The 19,556-nt window shown below is 52.9% G+C and overlaps 1 protein-coding gene across 1 annotated transcript; it reads right to left on the bottom strand.

Moving 5' to 3' along the window:
• Nucleotides 1-2,001: 2,001 nt before the first annotated feature.
• Mapk13 (mitogen-activated protein kinase 13) lies at nucleotides 2,002-11,744 on the bottom strand. Its single transcript, XM_059281982.1, has 12 exons — nucleotides 11,557-11,744; nucleotides 10,950-11,079; nucleotides 9,850-9,908; nucleotides 5,317-5,425; nucleotides 5,156-5,185; nucleotides 4,533-4,580; nucleotides 4,295-4,409; nucleotides 4,144-4,215; nucleotides 2,984-3,063; nucleotides 2,775-2,853; nucleotides 2,502-2,678; nucleotides 2,002-2,269 (listed from the first exon to the last, which is right to left on the bottom strand). The coding sequence occupies exons 1-12, from the start codon at nucleotides 11,673-11,675 to the stop codon at nucleotides 2,187-2,189; spliced, it is 1,101 nt and encodes a 366-aa protein (XP_059137965.1). The 5' UTR covers nucleotides 11,676-11,744; the 3' UTR covers nucleotides 2,002-2,186.
• Between the last annotated feature and the right edge of the window lie 7,812 nt (nucleotides 11,745-19,556).

Below are 19,556 nucleotides of genomic sequence, written 5' to 3'. Positions count from 1 at the left end.
TTCCTTTGGTGCATATGATACCAAGTGTCAGAAATCCAAAGCAGGAGCCAAGACCAGGCTGCTCACTGCCCTGTGTAGGCGACTTCCTTCTACCAAAGCAGAGCGGGGAATCGAGCCATTACTGGCCCCTGAGATGCCTCTTCCCAGCACAGAGCGATGTGGGAAGAACAGAGGTTTGCCATCTTCGCTGAGAAAAGTCTTCCTGCTACAGCACTAACTTGCCAGTCATGTTGTCTCAGGTCTCCACTGCTCACCAGGCACCCAAGATTCGCTGCCAGCAACAGTCAGCCACCTGAAGCTCCTGGTTCAATGGCCTCCCACACTTGGCTCCCTAACAGAGCAGAGGGCGGAGCAGAGGGCCCAAGAGCGGCCTCCTTTGCATTCATCTGTAGCAAGTTAACGATCCCCCCATTCACATCCCCCTGGAATCTCAGAATGGGACTTTATTTGGAAAGCTTTTGCTGACGTAAGTAAGATGGCATCTTGCTAGATGGGCCCTGACTCCAAATGCCGCCCCTCTGTTGTTTAGGCCCACCCGGTGGTTGTTGTTTTGAGACAGAGTCTCACTATGTAGCCCAGGCTGACCTGACTTGCGATCTTTAGCTTCCCAAGTGCTGGGATTGCAGGTGTGGGCCATGCCTGGCATCCTGAGAAAAAGCTGAGAGAAGAGTTACGTACACCGGAAGTGACGTCACCTGTGGAAGGCCGTGTGCAGAGGTCGGGGGGATGCACCACAAGCTAAGACTGCCCAGGATGGACCGCCAACCCCAGCACTTGGGAAGCTGAGGTAGGGATAATGCTGCGTGTTCAAGCCTAGCCCAAGCTAGAGGGTGAGATGTGGTAGAATATTATTTTAAGGTGTGTTACTTTTGTTTATGTGGCATTTGTTTAACTCTGTGACGCTGTGTTACTGTGCCTGTCTAAAACACCTGATGGGCTAATGAAGAACTGAACGGCCAATAGGGAGCCAGGAGAAAGGATAGGCGGGGCTGGCAGAGAGAATGTATAGAGGAAGAAATCTGGGAAGAAAAAGAAGAGAGGAGCCAGAGAAGGAGGAGGACTCCAGGGGCCAGCCACCCAGCTACACAGCAAGCCACAGAGTAAGAAACAAAGAAAGGTATACAGGAACAGAAAAGGAAAAGCCCAGAGGCAAAAGGTAGATGGGATAATCTAAAGCAAAGCAAACCTGGTTAGAAACTAAGCCAAGCTAAGGCCGGGCATTTATAAGTAATAATAAGCCTCCATGTGTGATTTCTCTGGGAGCTCAGTGGTGGGCCCCCCAAAAGAGAAAATAAAAGACAACAGTGAGATGCTGTCTCAAAATGAACAACAAAGGAAATTCAGCTGGGGAGTGGTGGTGGTGGTGGTAGTAGTAGTAGTAGTAGTAGTAGTACACACCTTTAATCCCAGCACTTTGGAAACAGAGGCAGGTGGATCTCTGAGTTCCAGGCCAGCCAGGGCTACAAAGTGAGACCCTGTAATCAAAAAGGGGAAGGAGAGGACTTGAGTCCTTCTTGGACTATATGTGACCACTCTTTAAATTATATATGTGTGTGCGTGTGCGTGTGCATGTGCGTGTGTGTGTGTGTGTGTGTGTGTGTGTGTGTGTGTAAGAAATACTGAAGATGACTTTGGTACTTTAGCCAGCAGAGCTAAAAGGAAAGAAGGAGGGAGGGAGGGAGGAAGGATGGAAGGGTTCTTTTCTGCAGCCTCTGAGGGAGCATGGTCCTCCCAGCACCCTGGTCTTAAGCTCCTGACCTCCGGAGATGCAGGGGAAGACATCTGTGTTGCTGGAAGACCCGTCCTGGTTTCTGTGCTGCACCGGCCCCAGAAGCAGACCCCGCCCATCACTGTTGTGGGCCTCTGCCTGGCTCACACAACTTCAGTCCCATCCCTCTGGGAAGGAAAGGACCCCACATCAGGCTTTTGCCCACACTTGAGTTTTAATACAGCCTGCTCCCATCACGGCTCCCCCACCCCTGGCCCCCCAAATCCCCAAACCCCCAACCCCCAACCAGCAGGTTGGAATTCTGCTTCCTCAGGGCCTGATAGGCCATTAGGAGATACTTCCGTCTGCTCCGGAGGCTACATTCCCATAAGCCCTGAGACATAAGTAGTGACAAAAACTATTGGTCCTGAGGCAGAGTGTGGTCCTGTCACAGTCGTCATGCTCTGCTGCGGGACAGTTACTGCAGCTTCATGCCGCTGCGACGCCGAGAGTCCTTCCGGGCAATGGGACTGAAGTTCAAGACCTCTTTGTAGATGTGCTCTGTGGAAAGTGAGTGTTCGAGGTGTGTGTGTGGAGGGGGAGGGAGAAGGGGGCAGAGAGAGCCCACCCTTCAGACAGTGGAGCCCGAACCCGCTCAAAGAAAAAACGCTACTGGAGACGGCACTGGCGGACAGGTGTGCCATCTCAGGCCAAAAAGGAGCGAGGGCGGAGCGAGGGCGGAGCGAGGGCGGAGCGAGGGCGGAGCGAGGGCGGAGGAGGAGGCATCTCTTACGTTTCCATTCGTCCACCGTGAGTTTCTCGTGTTCTAAGGCATCATCAAATGGCTGCTGGGCCTCTGTCTCCTCCTCGGGGTCCCGGAAGGGTTCGAAAAAGGGGTGAGCCAGTGCCTGCGCAGCCGTCAGACGCTTGTCCACATCCAGCTCCAGCATCTTGTCCAGCAGGTCCGCGGCTGCGGACATGACCGTGAGCATCGTGCCTGGCCTGGGATAGACGGCTGCCGGGGTGGGTGGGTAGCAAGCACTCTGGGGACGGGGCCAGGACTCACCTTGGGGGCTGGCACGTGGGAAGAGCTGGGTGAAATCCTTCTTGGGGCTCTGGGGCAGGGATTGGATGTAGGATTTGGCCTGGAAGACAGAAAAGCACGGAATTCTTCAGGCTCTGGCCTGAGGGGAGAGAGAATGGCTGAAGGCCTGTCAGGACGAGGACAGGAGGGTCTGCCGGAGCAGAGCAACCACACGGGAAGGTGCCACTCACCGCTTTGTCTTTCAGCTTCTGCACGAACTCAGCGCCTGGCACCCCGGTCACTTTCAGGATCTGGGTCAGCTGGTCCAGGTCTTGGCAGTGGTTAAGGCACAGCCTTGCTGCTCTCTGGGGTGCTCCGCGCCTGCCCTCCCCACCCCCAGCCTTGCTCTAGCCAGCTTGGCAGAGACGCCTGGCTCCGGCCCCATCTACCCGTGGCCAGTTCTTGGGACAGTTGGAGCAGGTTTCTGGAGGGCTTCCCGGCAGCCCAGGTCAGGAGAAGGCTGCCCAGGGTGTGCCTTTCTGAGACTCATCCCTCCTTTAAACCACCCTCCCTGTTCCCTCTTCATTTCGGGCTGGGTGGGCGGCCCCTTGTCTCTTCAGCTGCCAGGCCCCTGGGGGCTCCCTGTCTACTTATGAGGGATTTCCTAACAGAGGTGGGGGCAGAAAGGACTCATTTTTATAATTTGATTATCTGCATTTTCAAACCATTCTAGGGCGCTGGAGAGTGCTTCCTGCTTTTCCAGAGGACCCAAGTTCAGTTCCCAGAACCCATGTTAAGGGCCTTACAACCAACCTGTAACTCCAGCTCCAGGGGATCTGACGCCCTCTTCTGGCCTCTCAGGGTACCTGCACACATGCAGCATACACTCACACAGACACAGACACAGACACACACACACACACACACACACACACACACACACACACACACACACACAATTAAATCTTTAAAGCCATTCCAGGGGTTGGGCTTTAGAAGACTGCTTGCCTAGCATGCATGAAACCCTGGGTTCCACCCCCAGCATGGTGACACACGTTTGTGACCCTAGCACTTGGGAGGGGCCGGAAGGATCAAGGTCATCTTTGGCTACATAATGAGCTTGAGGACCTGAGACACAGGAGACCCTGTTTCAAAATAAAAAATAAGTCAGATGTAGTGGTGCACACCTCTAATCCCAGCACTGCAGAGGCAGGCGGAGCTCTGTGAGTTTGAGGCCAGCTTGAACTACATAGCAAGTTCTAGGCCAGCCAGAGCTACATAGTGAGATCCTGTCTGAAAAATAAAATAATTCTCGAGGGGGCCTGTCTTGCTGCCACACTGGACACATTTAAATATCATTGCTGAGGGAACAGGTCCCCAGATGGACATCATCTGCTCTGGCAAAGGATACAATCCTTCCCTTTGAATAGCGTCTTTCCGGTCAGCATTTCTGCCATGATGCAGCCAACAGACCAGATGTCCACTGCAAGGAAGGAGGGGTGTGGACATCTGACGACCGCAAAGCAGGTCGCCAGGGCCACCCTGGGCAACCAACCACTGACCTGTCTGGTTGTAATGCATCCAGCTGAGAATCACCTCAGGCGCCCTGTACCAGCGGGTCACCACATAGCCGGTCATCTCGGGGTCCGCATGCCGCGCCAGCCCAAAGTCCAGGATCTACGGCTCAAGGGACAGCGGGGGAACGAGCTGGCTGAGGAGAGGGCCTCCAAGGGACAGAACCCACCTCACCCCAAAGCCCACCCACCTCCCCCTCTGGTGGATCTACTGTGACCTACTCACCTTCAGCTCACAGTCTTCATTCACTGCCAGGTTGCCTGGCTTCAGGTCCTGGGAGGAAAGACAGACGGAGCACCAGGCTGAAGCAGAGCCAGCACGTGGTCTTGGATCTGTCTCACACACGCGCGCGCACACACACACACACACACACACACACACACACACACGGACACACACGCACACAGACACAGACACAGACACACACGGACACGGACACGGACACACGCACGGACACACAGACAGACAGACAGACAGACACACACACACACACACGCCACACCGCAACAGCAGCTGGCCACTTCACTTCCCCCCGAGCCTGCTTCCTCATGTATAAAACGACATTGGACTCTACATCCTTTTCCACCATGTTCCTGTCATTAAAGCCTGAAGTGCCCGCACAGGGTTCAGTGGGCAGCAACTCCCCGAAGTGTCTCTCCCTCCCCCTCCACACAGACACTCTACCACATTCTCCTTCTCAAGGCTGAAACAGCCACAGCCCATGATCCTGAGAACTGTCACTCTGCTGCTTCCAATCTACTGGCCACTAGAGCACCCAGTTCCTACCCCCACACCCTGCAGAAGGGCTCCAGGGTCCCAGAGAACCATGGCAGAGGAAGCTCACTCACCCTGTGGACGACACCAGCTGAGTGGATGTACTGAAAGGGAGAGAGGGAATGGTGAGTCAGATCCCAGCTTCCACACTGGCGCCAAACCCTCCTCTGCCCCACCACAGTGAGCCAGGTCTCAACGCTGAGCAGCTCTTGGCCACCATGCAGGCCACACTTACCTTTAGACCTTTGAGCATCTGGTACACCAAGTACTGGACCTTATCCTCGCTGAATTCCATCCCCATGATCTTCTGCAGATCCGTCTGCATGAAGGGCATCACCAGGTAACTGGAAGGCAGGAGGCTTTTTAGCACAGTTCCCAGCCTCCCACAGGCTCAGATGTGACCCCAGAGGGGCGGAAGTGGGGCACAACAGGAGCCTGAGAGACAACGCCAGGCAAGAGGGCGTAAGAAGAGTCAGGGGTGATAGTTCATGCCTGTAATCCCAACACTTGCAGAGTTCAAGTGGGAAGATTGCCACATGTTAAAGGTCAGCCTGTATTATTACATGGTGAGTCCCAGGGCAGGCTGGTCTACACGACACGACCTTGTCTCAAAACAAAACAAAAAACAAAACCAACAATGAGTGGGCGGTGGTGGCGCACACTTTTGGTCCCAGCACTTGGGAGGCAGAGGCAGGTGGATCTCTGTGAGTTTGAGGCCAGCCTGGTCTGTATATTGGTTCCAGGATAGCCAGGACTATTACACAGAGAAACTCTGTCTCAAAAACAAAAACAAAACAAAAAAACAATGATAACAACAGAAAACAGGGTTGGAGAGATGGTTCGGCTGACACAGTACTCGCTTGCATGAGGACCCAAGCCTCAGCCTCAGCACCCGCATACAAGGGCTGGGTGTGATGGGGTTCAGTTGTAATCCCAGTGCTGGGAAGGTGGAGACAGGAAGGTCCCCGGGGCTCATTAGCCAGCCAGCCTAGCTTAATTGCCAAGCCAGTGAGAGACCCCATCTTAAAAAACAAGGAAGGGGACTGAAGAGATGGCTCAGCAGTAAAGGGCACTCACTGTTCTTGCTGAGGACCCAAGTTCAGTTCCCAGACCCACATCAGGAGGCTCACAACCACCTGTAACTCCAGTTCCAGAGGACCTGACACCCTCTTCTGGCCCCTGTGGGCACCTGCATGCATACAGTGTACATAAACTCATGTAGAGGCGCGCACATACATACATACATACATACACACACACACACAACTACAAACAATTGCTGTGGAATAATGCTTTTGTACACTGGTTTAATAAAACGCTGATTGGCCAGTAGCCAGGCAGGAAGCATAGGTGGGATAAGCAGACAAGAAGAATTCTGGGAAGAGGAAGGCTGAGTCAGGAGACGCCAGCCCGCCATCCAGGGAGCAGCATGTAAGGGCATACAGGCAAAGCCACGGAACATGTGGTGACATATAGATGAGCAGAAATGGGCTGAGTTTCAGTGTAAGAGCTAGTCAGTAGTAAGCCTAAGCCAATGGCAGAGCAGTTTTAATTAACAGAAGTCTCTGTGTGTTTACTTGGGTCTGAGTGGCTGCGGACCGAGTGGGACACAGAAAAACTCTCAGCTACAAACAATTATAAGGAAAACAAAACAGGGTAGATAGTGCCTGAGGAACAACATCTGAGGTTGACCTTTGACCAGACACACACACACACACGCATGCATGCCTGTATACACACATGCAGCTCCATACACACGAACACATCCACACAAAACCCAGAGTACCGAGCCTGAGCTCCTGGTATCCCTGCCACAGCAGCCTGGTTGGCAGAGCTCAGGGTGAACACCAGCCTTGGAGCATACTCCGTAAAACCAGATGGCTGTGTTCACACTCCTCAAAGGTACCCTGGCTCTGCCTTCCTCCACGACCACAGCAGACCAGCTGTGAGGCAGCAGCGTCTGCCAGCATTTCCTCCTGCTTCCATCCCAAAGTTCCTCCCACCGGAGGGTCATGCCCAGCCCTGCAGGCTCTGCTAACTACAAAATGTCTGCCCTCCCAGGAAGAAAACGGGAAACAATCTTCAGTGGGCAGAGGAAGAAGGGGCCCGTGCTAGGAAGCACTCAAGTGGGATTTTGAAGCAGGTCAATGTCAGCAACCCAGAACTGTGTGACTCAAGGTGATCACAGCAACGTTTAGGACAAAAAGCAATAGATTATAAAAAGTGTGTGTGTATAATACACACACACCATTATATATATATTTCCCTCTTGAGACAGGATCTCATGTATCCCAGACTTGTCTCCAGTTCGCCATGAGGCTGAAGATGACCTTGAACTTTTCATCCTGCTGTCTCTCTCCAACGCTGCCCTCACTGGCACACACCGCCATCCCCAATTTATTCAGTTAGGGATGGAACCAGGGCCACTGCATGCTAGGCAAGTACTCTGCCCACTGAACCACATCCTCAGCCCCTAAAGTGAATGAAACACACACACACACTTTTATTTTGAGACAGGGTCTCATTACGTAGCCCTGTCTGGCCTGGAACTGAATATGTAGAAAAGGCTGACCTGGAACTCCAGGGCTCCATCTGCCTCCTGAGTGCTGGGATTACACATGTACACCACCTCGCCTGGTCCTTTGCTTCTGTAAACTGTTGCTGAGGGCTAGAGGAGTCACTCAGCAGTTAAGAGCACTTGCTGCAGCCAGGCAGTTGAGGTGCATGCCTTCAACCCCAGAGGCAGGTGGATCTCTGTGAGTTTAAGGCCAGCCTGGTCTACAATGCAAGTTCCAGGATAGCCAGGGCTGTTACACAGAGAAACCCTGTCTCAAAAAAACTGAAGAGAAAAAGGGGAGGGGGAGCTGGAGAGATGGCTCACTGGTTAAGAGCACTGACTGCTCTTCCAGAGGTCCCGGGTTCAATTCCCAGCAAACACATGGCAGCTCACAACTGTAACGCCAAGATCTGACACCCTCAAACAGACATAAATGCAGGCAAAATACCAATGCAAGTAAAATAAAAATAAATAATTTTTTAAAAAAAAGAAAAAGAAAATAGCACTTGCTGCACTTCCTAAAGGACCCAAGTTTGATTTCTAGCACCCTCATAAGGCAACTCACAATGGCCTGTAATTTCAGGGGCACCTTCCCTCATGTGCGCGCATGAACACACACACACACACACACACACACACACACACACACACACGACTTTAAATAAAATAAATCCTTAAGCCTCTCTTCCTTCTCCAGCCTTGGAGAAACAGTTCACTGTTTTCACTGCCTTCAGACTCACAGCCTTGTCATGCTTCTGTCCTAAACTGCTGGGACCATGGTCGCCAATGACCACCTCACGAACACAGACTCCTCTTTCTTTTCCTGTGTGTCCTTCTGCTATGTGTCAACTCCCTCACGGTTGCCGCCAGCCCTCCTCTCTCTCCAATTCATCTGCTCACCCCTCGTACCTTCCAGCAAACGTGGACTCTGGATCAACATCATTGCATCCCGTTTTGCCATGACCTGTCCCCTGGCTTTAGCTATCACCCATGGAGATGATTCTAGACTGGTCTACACGCACACTGACCTCTCCTACCGTTTCACAGGCTCTGCTCTGTCGAGGCAAGGACCCAAGTGGAGTTCCTTATCTTTCGCTCTGGGTCTGTTCTTCTACCTTGGTTCCTGAACTGGGACTCCTGACCACCGGCACCAACCTCCCTCAGCCATCATATCCAAACAGACACAACAAGTCCCCATCAGTGCTGCCTGCGTGGGTCTCAGATCTCGCCTCTGTACCCCACACTGTACTGTAGATCAAAGTCGGGGTCCTCAACACTGCTGTTTCTCCCCAGGTCTCCCGCTCCCTGCTCCTTTCTCATACATAGCTGCTGGCCATGCCCCCCAAATTTGACAGACAGTATCAACATCCTGCTTAAAACCTCCATAGCCGGTGGGCTGGGGATGTGGCTCAGTTGGTGGAGTGCTTGCCTAGCAAGCACAAAGCCTTGAGTTCAATTCCTAGCACCAGTGCCTGGAATCTCAGAATTGGAGGCAGGAGGATCAGAAGTTCAAGGTCATCCTTGACTACTTAGGTAGTTGGGGGCCAGCCTGTGATACATGAGAGACCCTGTCTACACACAACACAAGATTCCAAACACTCCCACAACCTCTGTGGCACTGAGGTAAGATGAGAAGCAGCTGGATGGAGGCTGCTTTGGGCTGTCACTCACACACGATTCTCAGTGTCATCCAAACAGTACGTCCTTGCCCAGGCACGCGCCGGCAGAACCTGACACTTTGCAACTAAACGTTCTGCTCGTTTGTGGCAGCCAAACTCCACGAGCCAGATTGTCCAGGCCTCCCTGATCCTCACCCTCACCTCCTGCTAGGAAAAAAACTCTAGGTATCATGAGGTCCAAAGTCACACCTGACCCCCAGGAATTGGTGAGGGGAGTTAGAGCACTCCCTGGGAGGACTAGGAATTGGTGAGGGGAGTTAGAGCACACCCTGGGAGGACCAGGAATTGGTGAGGGGAGTTAGAGCACACCCTGGGAGGACCAGCAGTAGTCATCTTCATGGTAGCAGGGCCTGGTAACAACTCTGAGGAGCCAGGCACCCTACAGTCCTTCCGCCCAGAGCTGAGGTACCTCTCCAACAAAGAGGCATGAGACCCCCTTTCCACCCAACCCTGGAAGATACCCTCCTCCAAAATACTCCCCTGCCACCATTAAGAACTGACAATCCCCCAAACCCAGTGCAGCCTGACTCACAAATCTTGGAAGTTCCGAAGAGAAGAGGCAGGGGTGAAGACATCCAGGAGTCCAATGACCTGCGGGAAGGGTCACCAGTGAGGCTGGACTGCCACCACCTCTCTTCCAGATCTCCCCGGGGTCTCAGCCACTCAGGGCCACCATCCAAGTCACCCTCTGCTACAAAAGGTAGCCCCAGCTGACACAGAAACAGTGTGGGGGCCCAGGCAGAAAAGGAAGTTTGCAGTAACAATGAAGGTCAGCCCCTTGCTCCCAAATTTAGGGTGCGGGGTGAACAAACCCACTTCTAAGGAACAAATCATGAGGGTCAATGGCAGGGGCAGGGTGTTGGGGGGTGAAAGGCCTTAGGCCCTTGGACCTCAGCTCCAGCCTTGGACCTCAGCTCCAGCCTTGGACCTCAGCTCCAGCTGTGTCTGTCATTCTGTCCTGGCCTGCCACAGGACTCATTCAGAGCCAGGGGCAAGCCCCCTTTACCTCACAGCTGGAGGCCTCTGTGGAGAGGCTGGCTGAAGGCTTCAGGGCTCACTGTGTACAATGCTCTGAAATCACTATTTGAAATGGACTCTTCTGCCTAGTCCAGAGCTGGATCACTGGCTGTTCCCATCAGACAGAATGGTCAAATGGCCAGGCACCCACCAGACTGCCTTGACCTCCAACCTCAGCTCTGCCGCTGATGAAGGGCATAACCCGGGAGCCTTTCTGTGCCTCAGTTTCTTCATCTGTGCCACTGATGGTATGTGTTGTGGATGATGTAAGTTAGCCAGCCCCTGGCATGCATTATACTCAGTATCTGTTGTCAGCTTTGGAGTCCCAGTATGGAGAGTCCAGGCGAGCAGGACTAGAGTTCTCCCAGAGCCAATCACAAAGTTTCCCCGTGCCTACTTCCTCCTCACAAACAGAGATAACGTAGTGCTTTTTTCTGGGAAGTGAGCTGGGCAGGCCCTGGCACCTACTTACTGGGCTAAGGAGCTGTGAAACCAGGGTGGAGCAAGAAAGATTCTTTCCCCTGGCCCTGCACCCAGGACCCTGGGCAGGCCACTCCTGGGCCTCTCTCCCTGACCTCTGAACCCCAACACATCCACACCCCGGCCGCATCGTACGTTTTCATGGTGCATGTGCTTTAGCAGAAGGAGCTCGCGGTAAGCTCGCTTGGCGAAGATCTCCGACTGGAAGGGCCGGCTCAGCTTCTTGATGGCCACCTTCTCCCCTGTCCGCTTGTCGATGGCCGAGCTGCGGGGTCACAGGCAGGTGAGGGGGAGGGGCGGCGCCAAGAGCCCAGACTCGGGATCCCTCCCTCCCTGTCCTAGGCCATCCCCACTCTGGATTCCCCAGGCTGGCTGGAGACCAGAAATTTGGGGGCCAGCAGAGTGTGTGTGTGTGTGTGTGTGCGTCGCGGGCGCCGGGGCTGAGGGCACCGGGAAAGGGGCAGCAGGGCAGGGGCAGGAACAATTCACGCTGCTGACAGGATGCAGAGCAGGCCGGGAGTCCCTACTCTGCGATTTGGCAAGTTCCCCTCTTGGGGCCTCCTCTGCAACTGCGGTGATCTGCCCCACCAACTCCGAGGTCCCTTTTAAAAGTTACAGCCTTGGAGAACCAGATTCGGCCGCGGCTCAACCCACAGGGGCCCCACCGCCGCCGGGTGAGCCCGGGGAGGCTGCCAAGGGGTGCTCCGCGGCTCCTCTGCCTCCTGGGGTCCCCGGGTCTCACCACACAGCTCCGTAGGCCCCGCTGCCGACGTGCGCGGGCGCCAGGTAGGTCTTGGGCAGCTCCCAGGCCGTCTTGTTGATGTCCTGCTTGTAGAAACCCCTTTTCCGGGTGAGGCTCATCCCGCACCCCGTGGTGGCGGCCCTGCGCGGCGGCTGCGGTGGCTGCCCGCGGGCTCCGGGCCCGGGTGTCCCGCCGCGGTCCCCTCCCGCCCCGCGCCCGCTCCTCCCCCGTGGGGCGGCGCACCTGCCGCCTCGCCCAGGTGCGTCCCCGCCCCGGCTCGCCCCGCCGCCCGCCCGCGCTCCGGACTCCGCCCATCCCCCTCGGAGGCCCCAGGTCCCGCCAGCCACCTGCTGCAGGTGCGGGGTGCCCTGCGGGAAGGGGTGCCTGCGAGGCTGCCGAGACCCCTCCAGCCCCGTAGGAAGAGCTGGGGGTGGGGAGGCGGTGTTGATAGTTTGAGAAATAAAAACCCCACTGATGCAAGGCATGGTGGCTCAGGTCTGTACTCTATGCAAAAGGGAGGCAGAGGCAGGAGGACTGCTATGAGTTCTGGTCCAGTTCAGGACATAGTGAGTTCAAGGCCAGACTGGGTGAGACCCTGAGGAAGAAGGGAGAGAAGGAAGGGAGAGAAGGAGTGGGGAGAGAATAGAGGAAGAAAGGAAGGGAGGGAGAAAGGGAGGGAGGAGGAAGGAAAGAGGCAGGGAAATAATGTCATCCTTGGCTACAAAGCAGGTTGGAGGCCTGCATAGGTTACATAGAGAGACCCTGACTCAACACAACCTTGAAGATGGAAAGATTTAAGAGCCTGTACCACTCTTGAAGAGGACCTGAGTTTGGCTCCCAGAACCTATGTCATTATATACATAGTTAAAAATAAAGAAGAAAAAAAAAACAAGCAAAAAAACAGGATGTGGTGGCACACATCTTTCATCTCAGAGAGATCCTGTCTTGAAAAACCAAAGATGGGTGGAGCCAAAAACAAAAATATAACAACCGACAAGAACCCTAAAATGCAGGGGGTTCTAAATGAGCTCCTGTGGCTCCAGATTTCTTTTCTTTTTTCTTTCTGTTTTTTTGAGACAGGGTTTCTCTGTGTAGCCCTGGCTGTCCTGGAACTTGCTCTGTAGACCAGGCTGGCCTCGAACTCAAGAGATCTGCCTGCCTCTGCCTCCCAAGTGCTGGGATCAAAGGAGTGCACCACCACAGCCTGACTGATTTCTTTTCTTTTTAAGAGTCCCAGATCCTAAGGTTCATCATTAACCAGGCTCAGAATCTATTCCTCGTTCCTCATTTTTCTGAAACAAAATCCAATCCAGGCATCAAATTGTCCTTCCCATGAAAGGCCTGGTGTTTTACACCCAGAGACAACAGCAGCTAGTTCTGCGGTCCTCATTATTCACAAAGATTCAAATGTCCAGGGGAGTGTGTTTATTTGTCATTGGTGGTGGTGGTTTTTGAGACAGGGTCTCACTGTGTAGCCCTTAGCTGGCCTGGAACTTTCTATGTAGACCAGGCTGGTCTCTAACTCATAGATATCCCCCTGCCTCTGTCTTCAGAGTAAATATCCAATTCTGAGTATTGGTTTTTGCTTGATTGAAGGCCACATGAATGGCACTGTCTTGTGTGGTCCCAGGGCGATTTTGTTCTCAATCTGAGTCACGTGTGCTCTGGAAGAACAGCTCGTGCATGCCCTGTGGATGTGTCCCACCCTCCCTGGCTTCTCTGCAAAAGGAGTGGGGCCAGCTTGCTTCCTAGTCAGAGCAGGGAGGTTTCCAGGAGACCCCATCAGGCTATCTGCAGACCTCAAATGGCCCAACTGCTTCTCCCACACAGTCTTTAGATCATTTGGGGGGGGGGGGGAACAACCCCCCAGAAACGTTTAACACGTGTTGTGGGCAGGGCATCTGTCTTTAGGAACGTATCAAAGCTTGTATAAGAATGAGAGAGTCAGCCCACTGGGCGTGAAAAAATTATCTAATAAACATACGTGCTTGCCATGTGCCGGCCATTAGTGTTTTACATATTCCACTGCAGGGTAGAAGACTCGTGAGTCAGGCTGAGTGTCCTCACCAGAGAAGTGGCAAACAGGCACAGAGAGGTTAAGTAATTAGCTAAAGGTCACATGGCTGCAGAAGGATGGAGCTGGCTGAGGAAGTGGGTATGGGGGCCCTGGAGCCCAGGCTCTTGCCAGCAAGGCTCAGTGGGTCTCCAAACCACCTGGAATCTTTGTAAGGACCTGGTTCCCCAGGGCACCCCATTTCCTGCCCCAGCCCTTTCACTGGTCCCGAGATAAGAAGGGCTGACCATGGGAGTTTGAGATCCTTTGGATGGGTGGTTCTGGTTTAAGGAACTATGCTTCCGGAAGCCAGATTCTAGGGCCAGACATAAGCCAGTGAGGGTCGGCCCTGGAACACAGGGTTCCCTTCAGGGTTGAGAGAAGAGAGCTGGGCTAGAATCTCTGCAGTGTGGTGGAGCTGAGCCCAGAAAGGCAAGGAACCCCAGGAAAGCCCTCAAGGCCCAGGAGTGTCCCCCTGGCACAGCTGGCCACTCTGGACTCCTCTTGAGCAAGGGTGAGGAAGTGACTCAGGCCTTAGACTCAGCTGACAATGACCCTCACCTTGGGCCTTGCTGGGCTGGGGTTTACTCAGCAGCCTGGCAGCCTTGGAGGGAACTGCCTTCAATCCAGTGAAGGGAGTCACTGGGGGCAGGAGCGGGAGGAGGACTAGGAAGAGAGGAGGAGGGTGGAGAGAGGAGGAGGGAAGGGTCACCAAGGGCATCATGGGTAGCTGGGCTCTGCTCTCCTAGCTCCAAGGACCTCAGTCCCTCTCCCTTTCAGGCACTGATGCACTTCAGTACTGGGGGTCACAGAAAGTCAGGAACCCAACTTTGGAAGGAGACCTGAATTCCCAACTCTGGCACTGCCCTCTGTGTGACTTTAGACCCAAGTCTCAGCCCATCCTGACATGAGTGCCCTTGTAAAACAGAGGTGACGCATAGGAGCTTGGAGAAGTTCCTTGGCTTGTAAGGTTATGGACAGACAAACTCACCTTTCCCTCCCCACGTTGAAAAATACTTTAAACATTTAAAAAGAGATTTATTTATTTTTATTTTATGTGTATGGGTGTTTTGCCTGAATGCACCGCATTAATGCCTGATGCCCACAGGGGCCAGAAGAGAACACTGGATCCCTGGAACTGGAGTTACCAGCAGTTACAGCCACCATTTACATGCCAGGAACCAAACCCAGGTCCTCTACAAGAGCGGCTGATGCTCTTAATTGTCCAGCCATCCCTGTAGCTCCCTTCTACAAAATTATGTGTATATGTGTGTATGTTTGCGGGTACGTGCACATGAATGTCAGTGCCCTCAGAGGCCAGAGAGGACATCTAATCCCCCAGAGCTGGAGTGACAGGGAGTTGTGAGCCATCTTATGTGGGTGTTGGGAACATGACTCTGGTCCTCTGTAAGAACAGTAAGTAGGCCCCGTGACTGCTGGGACATCTTATCAGCCCCAGTTTTCATTTTCTCTATTCCTTATTATTAGGTGTATATGTGTGGGCAGAGAACAACTTGTGGAGTTTTGTTGTCTCCTTCCACCTTGTTGAGGTTGCGGGGGTTGGGGGGGGTGTCTCTTGTCTCTGTTGCTCTTGTGGTCCAGGCTGGGCCCATAGGCTTCTGGGTAATTTTCCTGTCTCCACTTCCAATCTCACCACAGGGCTGAGATTACAGATATGAGTCACAGCATCTGGCTTTTAAGAGAGGTTTATTTATTTTTGTTTTTATGTGATGTGTGTGTGTGTGTGTGTGTGTGTGTGTGTGTGTGTGTGAATGCCATGGGTGTGCAGGTGTGTGTATGACTACCACATGTATGCAGGTGTCTTTGGGGCTATAAGAGGACACTGACTCCCAGGAGCTGGAGCTACAGGTGGCTGTGAGCTGTGAGAGTGCTAAAAACCTGGGCCTCAGCAAGGGCAGCGAACACTCTTAACCACTGAGCCCCTCTCGGGCTCTCCAGCATCTCTCCGGCTCTCCAGCATCTCTCCGGCTCTCCAGCATCTCTCCGGCTCTCCAGCATCTCTCCGGCTCTCCAGCATCTCTCCGGCTCTACAGCATCTCTCCGGCTCTACAGCATCTCTCCGGCTCTACAGCATCTCTCCAGCTCTACAGCATCTCTCCGACTCTGAGCCCCTCTCCAGCTCTACAGCATCTCTCCGACTCTGAGTCCTCTCCGGCTCTGAGCCCCTCTCCAGCTCTGAGCCTCTCTCCAGCTCTGCAGCCACCCTTGTCTAGGTTCCAGAGATCAGGCCACCAGGCTTTGCAGCAAGCACTTTTGCTCACCGTGATGTCTTCCTGGCCTCTTGCTTCTTCTCACTTTGATCCTTTGTTTTATATCGGCTTACAGAGTAAAGGGTTTCACTACGGCCTTTCACACGTAGAATGTCCTTGTTGGTTCTTCTCTACATCTCTCTCTGTTCCCCATGCTCCTTCCTCTCCCCCTGGGGGCTCCCCCTCCCCTACACACCCCTTCTGCTTTCATGGCAATGATTCCGTTCTCTCTGCTTCTCTAAGATCTCTCCTTCCATTCTCAAGGGCTCTTTTCAGAAGTTTATGACCTACCCTCTCCTACCATCACACTCATACACATCAGATACAGCTCAGCATCTAGAATCCTCAGTTAGAGAAATGTGTGGTATTTGTATTTCTGGGTCTGGCTTCCTTCAGTTAGCATAATGACCTTTGGTTCCATCCATTGTCCTGCTAATGCCATGACTTCATTCTTCTTCATGGCTGCATGGAATTCCACTGTGCCTATGTAACACATTCTCTTTATCCTTCTTCTGTTGATGGGCATGTAGGCTGGTTCCATTTCCTGCCAATTATTGTGACTAGAGTAGCAGTGAACATGGATGCTCAGGTGTCTCTGAGGTGTGCTATCTCAGAGTCCTCAGGGTATGCACCTGGTTTTAATTTTTTAATTGTTTTTGTTTTTTTGAGGCAGGGTTTCACTAAGTATCCCTGGCTAGCCTGTAACTCTCCGTGTAGACAGCTAGTCACAGCACGAGGTGGATGTCCGATGTTCAGTCACCTGGCTGGGGGTGAGGGGTGAGGGGGCTGCCACTTCCAGCATCAATCAAGAGTCTCCGCCTTCGTCCATCCTCTCAGCAGCTGGGAGAGCGCTACCAAACATGGATTGCTTTGGCTCCATTACAGAGCAGGAAAACAGTAAGTGCACTCCTCTTCAGGCGTGTGTTGGGGCACTGTACAAAGTCTTAGAAACATGTCATTCCAAGTACAGGCAAACTAGGTTCTCACACCAAGCCCATAGGGTAGGATTTCAACTTGGCCGTGAGCAGGTTGACTCTATTCCTCACTGGAGGAGAGCATACACCAGTGGAGTCTGGGAACAGGAGGTCAAGGACTTAGGGCAAGCTTTGGGCTGGGTTAGGTAACAGAAACCAACTCCCTTCCCAGAGAGTAACAGTGAAAGAGACGATATGAGACATGCTGAACTTGGGGTCTGGTGCACGGTGGTAGGGACCCATCAGATTCTCGCGCCCCCGCTAGGGGACAGCGAGCAAGTGCAGTTCTGTCCAGCTCTTTAGCTATTCCAGTATCGTAAGTGGGCTCCAGTCTAACTCACACCCAACTTCACTGTTAAATGCAAGAGCCAACACCTGGAGTAAGCGTTTGTCCACAGATTCATTCAACACTCATGTTCTGAGGAGCCGTGGAGGTGGCTCCATGGGTAATGTGCTTGCTGTGTGTGGTGGTATAAAAGAAAATGGCCCCCAAAGGTGCCATTAGGAGGTGTGGTCTTGTTGGAGGAAGTGTGCCACTGTGGCGATGGGCTTTGAGATCTCATATATGCTCAAGCCATGCCCAGTGTGGCAGTCACCTTCTGCTGCCTGTGGATCAAGATGTTGAACTCTCGCTGGGTGGTGGTGGTGGTGCACGCCTTTAATCCCAGCACTGGGAGGCAGAGCCAGCCGGATCTCTGTGAGTTCGAGGCCAGCCTGGTCTACAGAGTGAGTCCCAGGAAAGGCGCAAAGCTACACAGAGAAACCCTGTCTCGAAAAACAAAACAAAAAAAAAACAAAAAAAAAAAAGTAAAACTCTCAATTCCTTCTCCAGCACCACGACTACCTCGTACCTCATGCCACCAAGTCCCGCCATGATGATAGTGGATTAAATCTCTGAAACTGTAAACCAGCCCCAATTAAACGTTTTCCTTTCTAAGAGTTACCGTGGTCATGGTGTCTCTTCACGGCAATAGAAAACCCTAAGTAAGGCACCATGTAAACATGAGGACAAGTCCCTAGCACCCACATATAAAAGCCGAGTACGGAGGCACACACCTGTAATCCCAGCACCGAGGAGGCAGGGGCAGGCGGATCTCTGGAGCTTGCTGGCCAGCTGGTCTAGCCAAACTCTGGAGCTCCCGGTTCAGGGAGAGACCCTGTCTCAAAATAAAGATGGCAAAGGCTCTTGCCGACAGGAGCTGGATCTGAGGACCCACATGGTGAGAGAAGAGAACCAACTGCCAGAAGTTGTCCTCTGACCTCAGTGTGGTGTCAAGTGCATCTCGGCCACAGACAGACAGACAGACAGACACACAAATGAAATGTAAATTTTAAAAAATTACAAAGGGGGCTGGAGAGATGGCTCAGCAGTTAAGAGCACTTTCTATTCTTGGAGCTTAGTTGAGTCCTTAGCACCCATACTAAGCAGTTCATAACTGCCTGTGACTTAGGTTTCAGGGGAATCTGACCCCCTCTGCCAACTTTCTTGGGCACCTGCATACATGTGGTGCACATGCAGACAAGAGGGATATCACAAAAATTAAAAAATATATTTTAAAAAAAAGGGGGTTGGGGATTTAGCTCAGTGGTAGAGCGCTTGCCTAGCAAGCACAAGGCCCTGGGTTCGGTCCTCAGCTCAAAAAAAAAAAAAGGTGGGGGGGAGATGAATTGAGAAAAACATTCCAGTGTTGACCTCTGGCCTTCACAGGCAAATACACAAACACGTGCACACATGTGCTCTTTAAAAAAAAAAAAAAATCCCAGCTGGGCGGTGGTGGTGCACACCTTTAATCCCAGCACTTGAGAGGCAGAGGCAGGCGGATCTCTGTGAGTTCGAGGCCAGTCTGGGCTACAGAGGGAGCTCCAGGACAGCCAGGGTTACACAGAGAAACCCTGTCTCAAAAAAAAGAAAAAACAAAAACAAAACAAACAAAAAACCCAACCAACTATACAACCAATCAACCAAACCTCCCCTCCCCCCGCCACAAAAAAAATCCACTCGTCTTTTGAGGGTCTGTTTCATGGTGGGACTGGGCTGGGTGCAGGGACAAAGCATTCCAAGGGGAGACCGATGGAAACCAAGCCAACAGCTGCAGTACTTGGCTGACTGTATGAAATCGCTGGTGTTTAAGGACTGGGTTCAGCCAGGGGCGGTCCTGCCCAGCCTGCTTGGCTGTGGCGCACCCTGGTGGAGAAAGGCGGTAAGGACCACTCGTGTGAGAGATGCCTCTCAACACCTCCACCCACTCCGGGGAAGATGTGGTCCCAGGTAGGTCTGTCTTTGTCCCCGTGAGTGTCTGGATACCTGTCCTTGTCTCTGTCGGTCCCCAGTTATTCTGCCTGCTCCCTGTGGCTACTCAATAATTTTTTTCCTTTTTCTTATTAAAGATTTATTCATTTTTGTGTGTGGGTGTTTTGTATACTGTACGTGTGCAGTACCTGAAGAGTCTGGAAGAGGGAGGTAGATCTATCTGCAATTGTTACAGGCATTTGTGAGCCCCCTTGTGGGTGCTGGGAATTGAACTAGGTCCTTTGAAAAGCAGCCAGTACTCTTAACGGCTGAACCATCTCTCCAGCCCTTGGTGCACGAATAGCCAGAGATGACCCTGGATTTCTGGGTTCAAGTGGAAAGGAGAGGGGCGCCATTTGAAGACCCGGATGATTGGGTTAGAGCAGTAGTGTGTGTGTGGAATGAGGGACGCC

The sequence above is a fragment of the Peromyscus eremicus genome, chromosome 16_21, assembly GCF_949786415.1.
Source record: "Peromyscus eremicus chromosome 16_21, PerEre_H2_v1, whole genome shotgun sequence".
Lineage (NCBI taxonomy): Eukaryota > Metazoa > Chordata > Mammalia > Rodentia > Cricetidae > Peromyscus > Peromyscus eremicus.
This window is presented reverse-complemented; position numbering and strand designations above follow the sequence as displayed.

Bases quoted from the DNA above. Each gene is read 5' to 3' on its own strand.
- Mapk13 (XM_059281982.1), bottom strand. From the start codon at position 11,675: ATGAGCCTCACCCGGAAAAGGGGTTTCTACAAGCAGGACATCAACAAG. The intron at 4,216-4,294 runs GTCAGTGGTTGG...CCTTCCTTGCAG, and splicing joins GATGCATTACAACCAGACAG to TGGACATCTGGTCTGTTGGC. The intron at 2,854-2,983 runs GTGAGTGGCACC...TCTGTCTTCCAG, and splicing joins AGAAGCTGAAAGACAAAGCG to GCCAAATCCTACATCCAATC.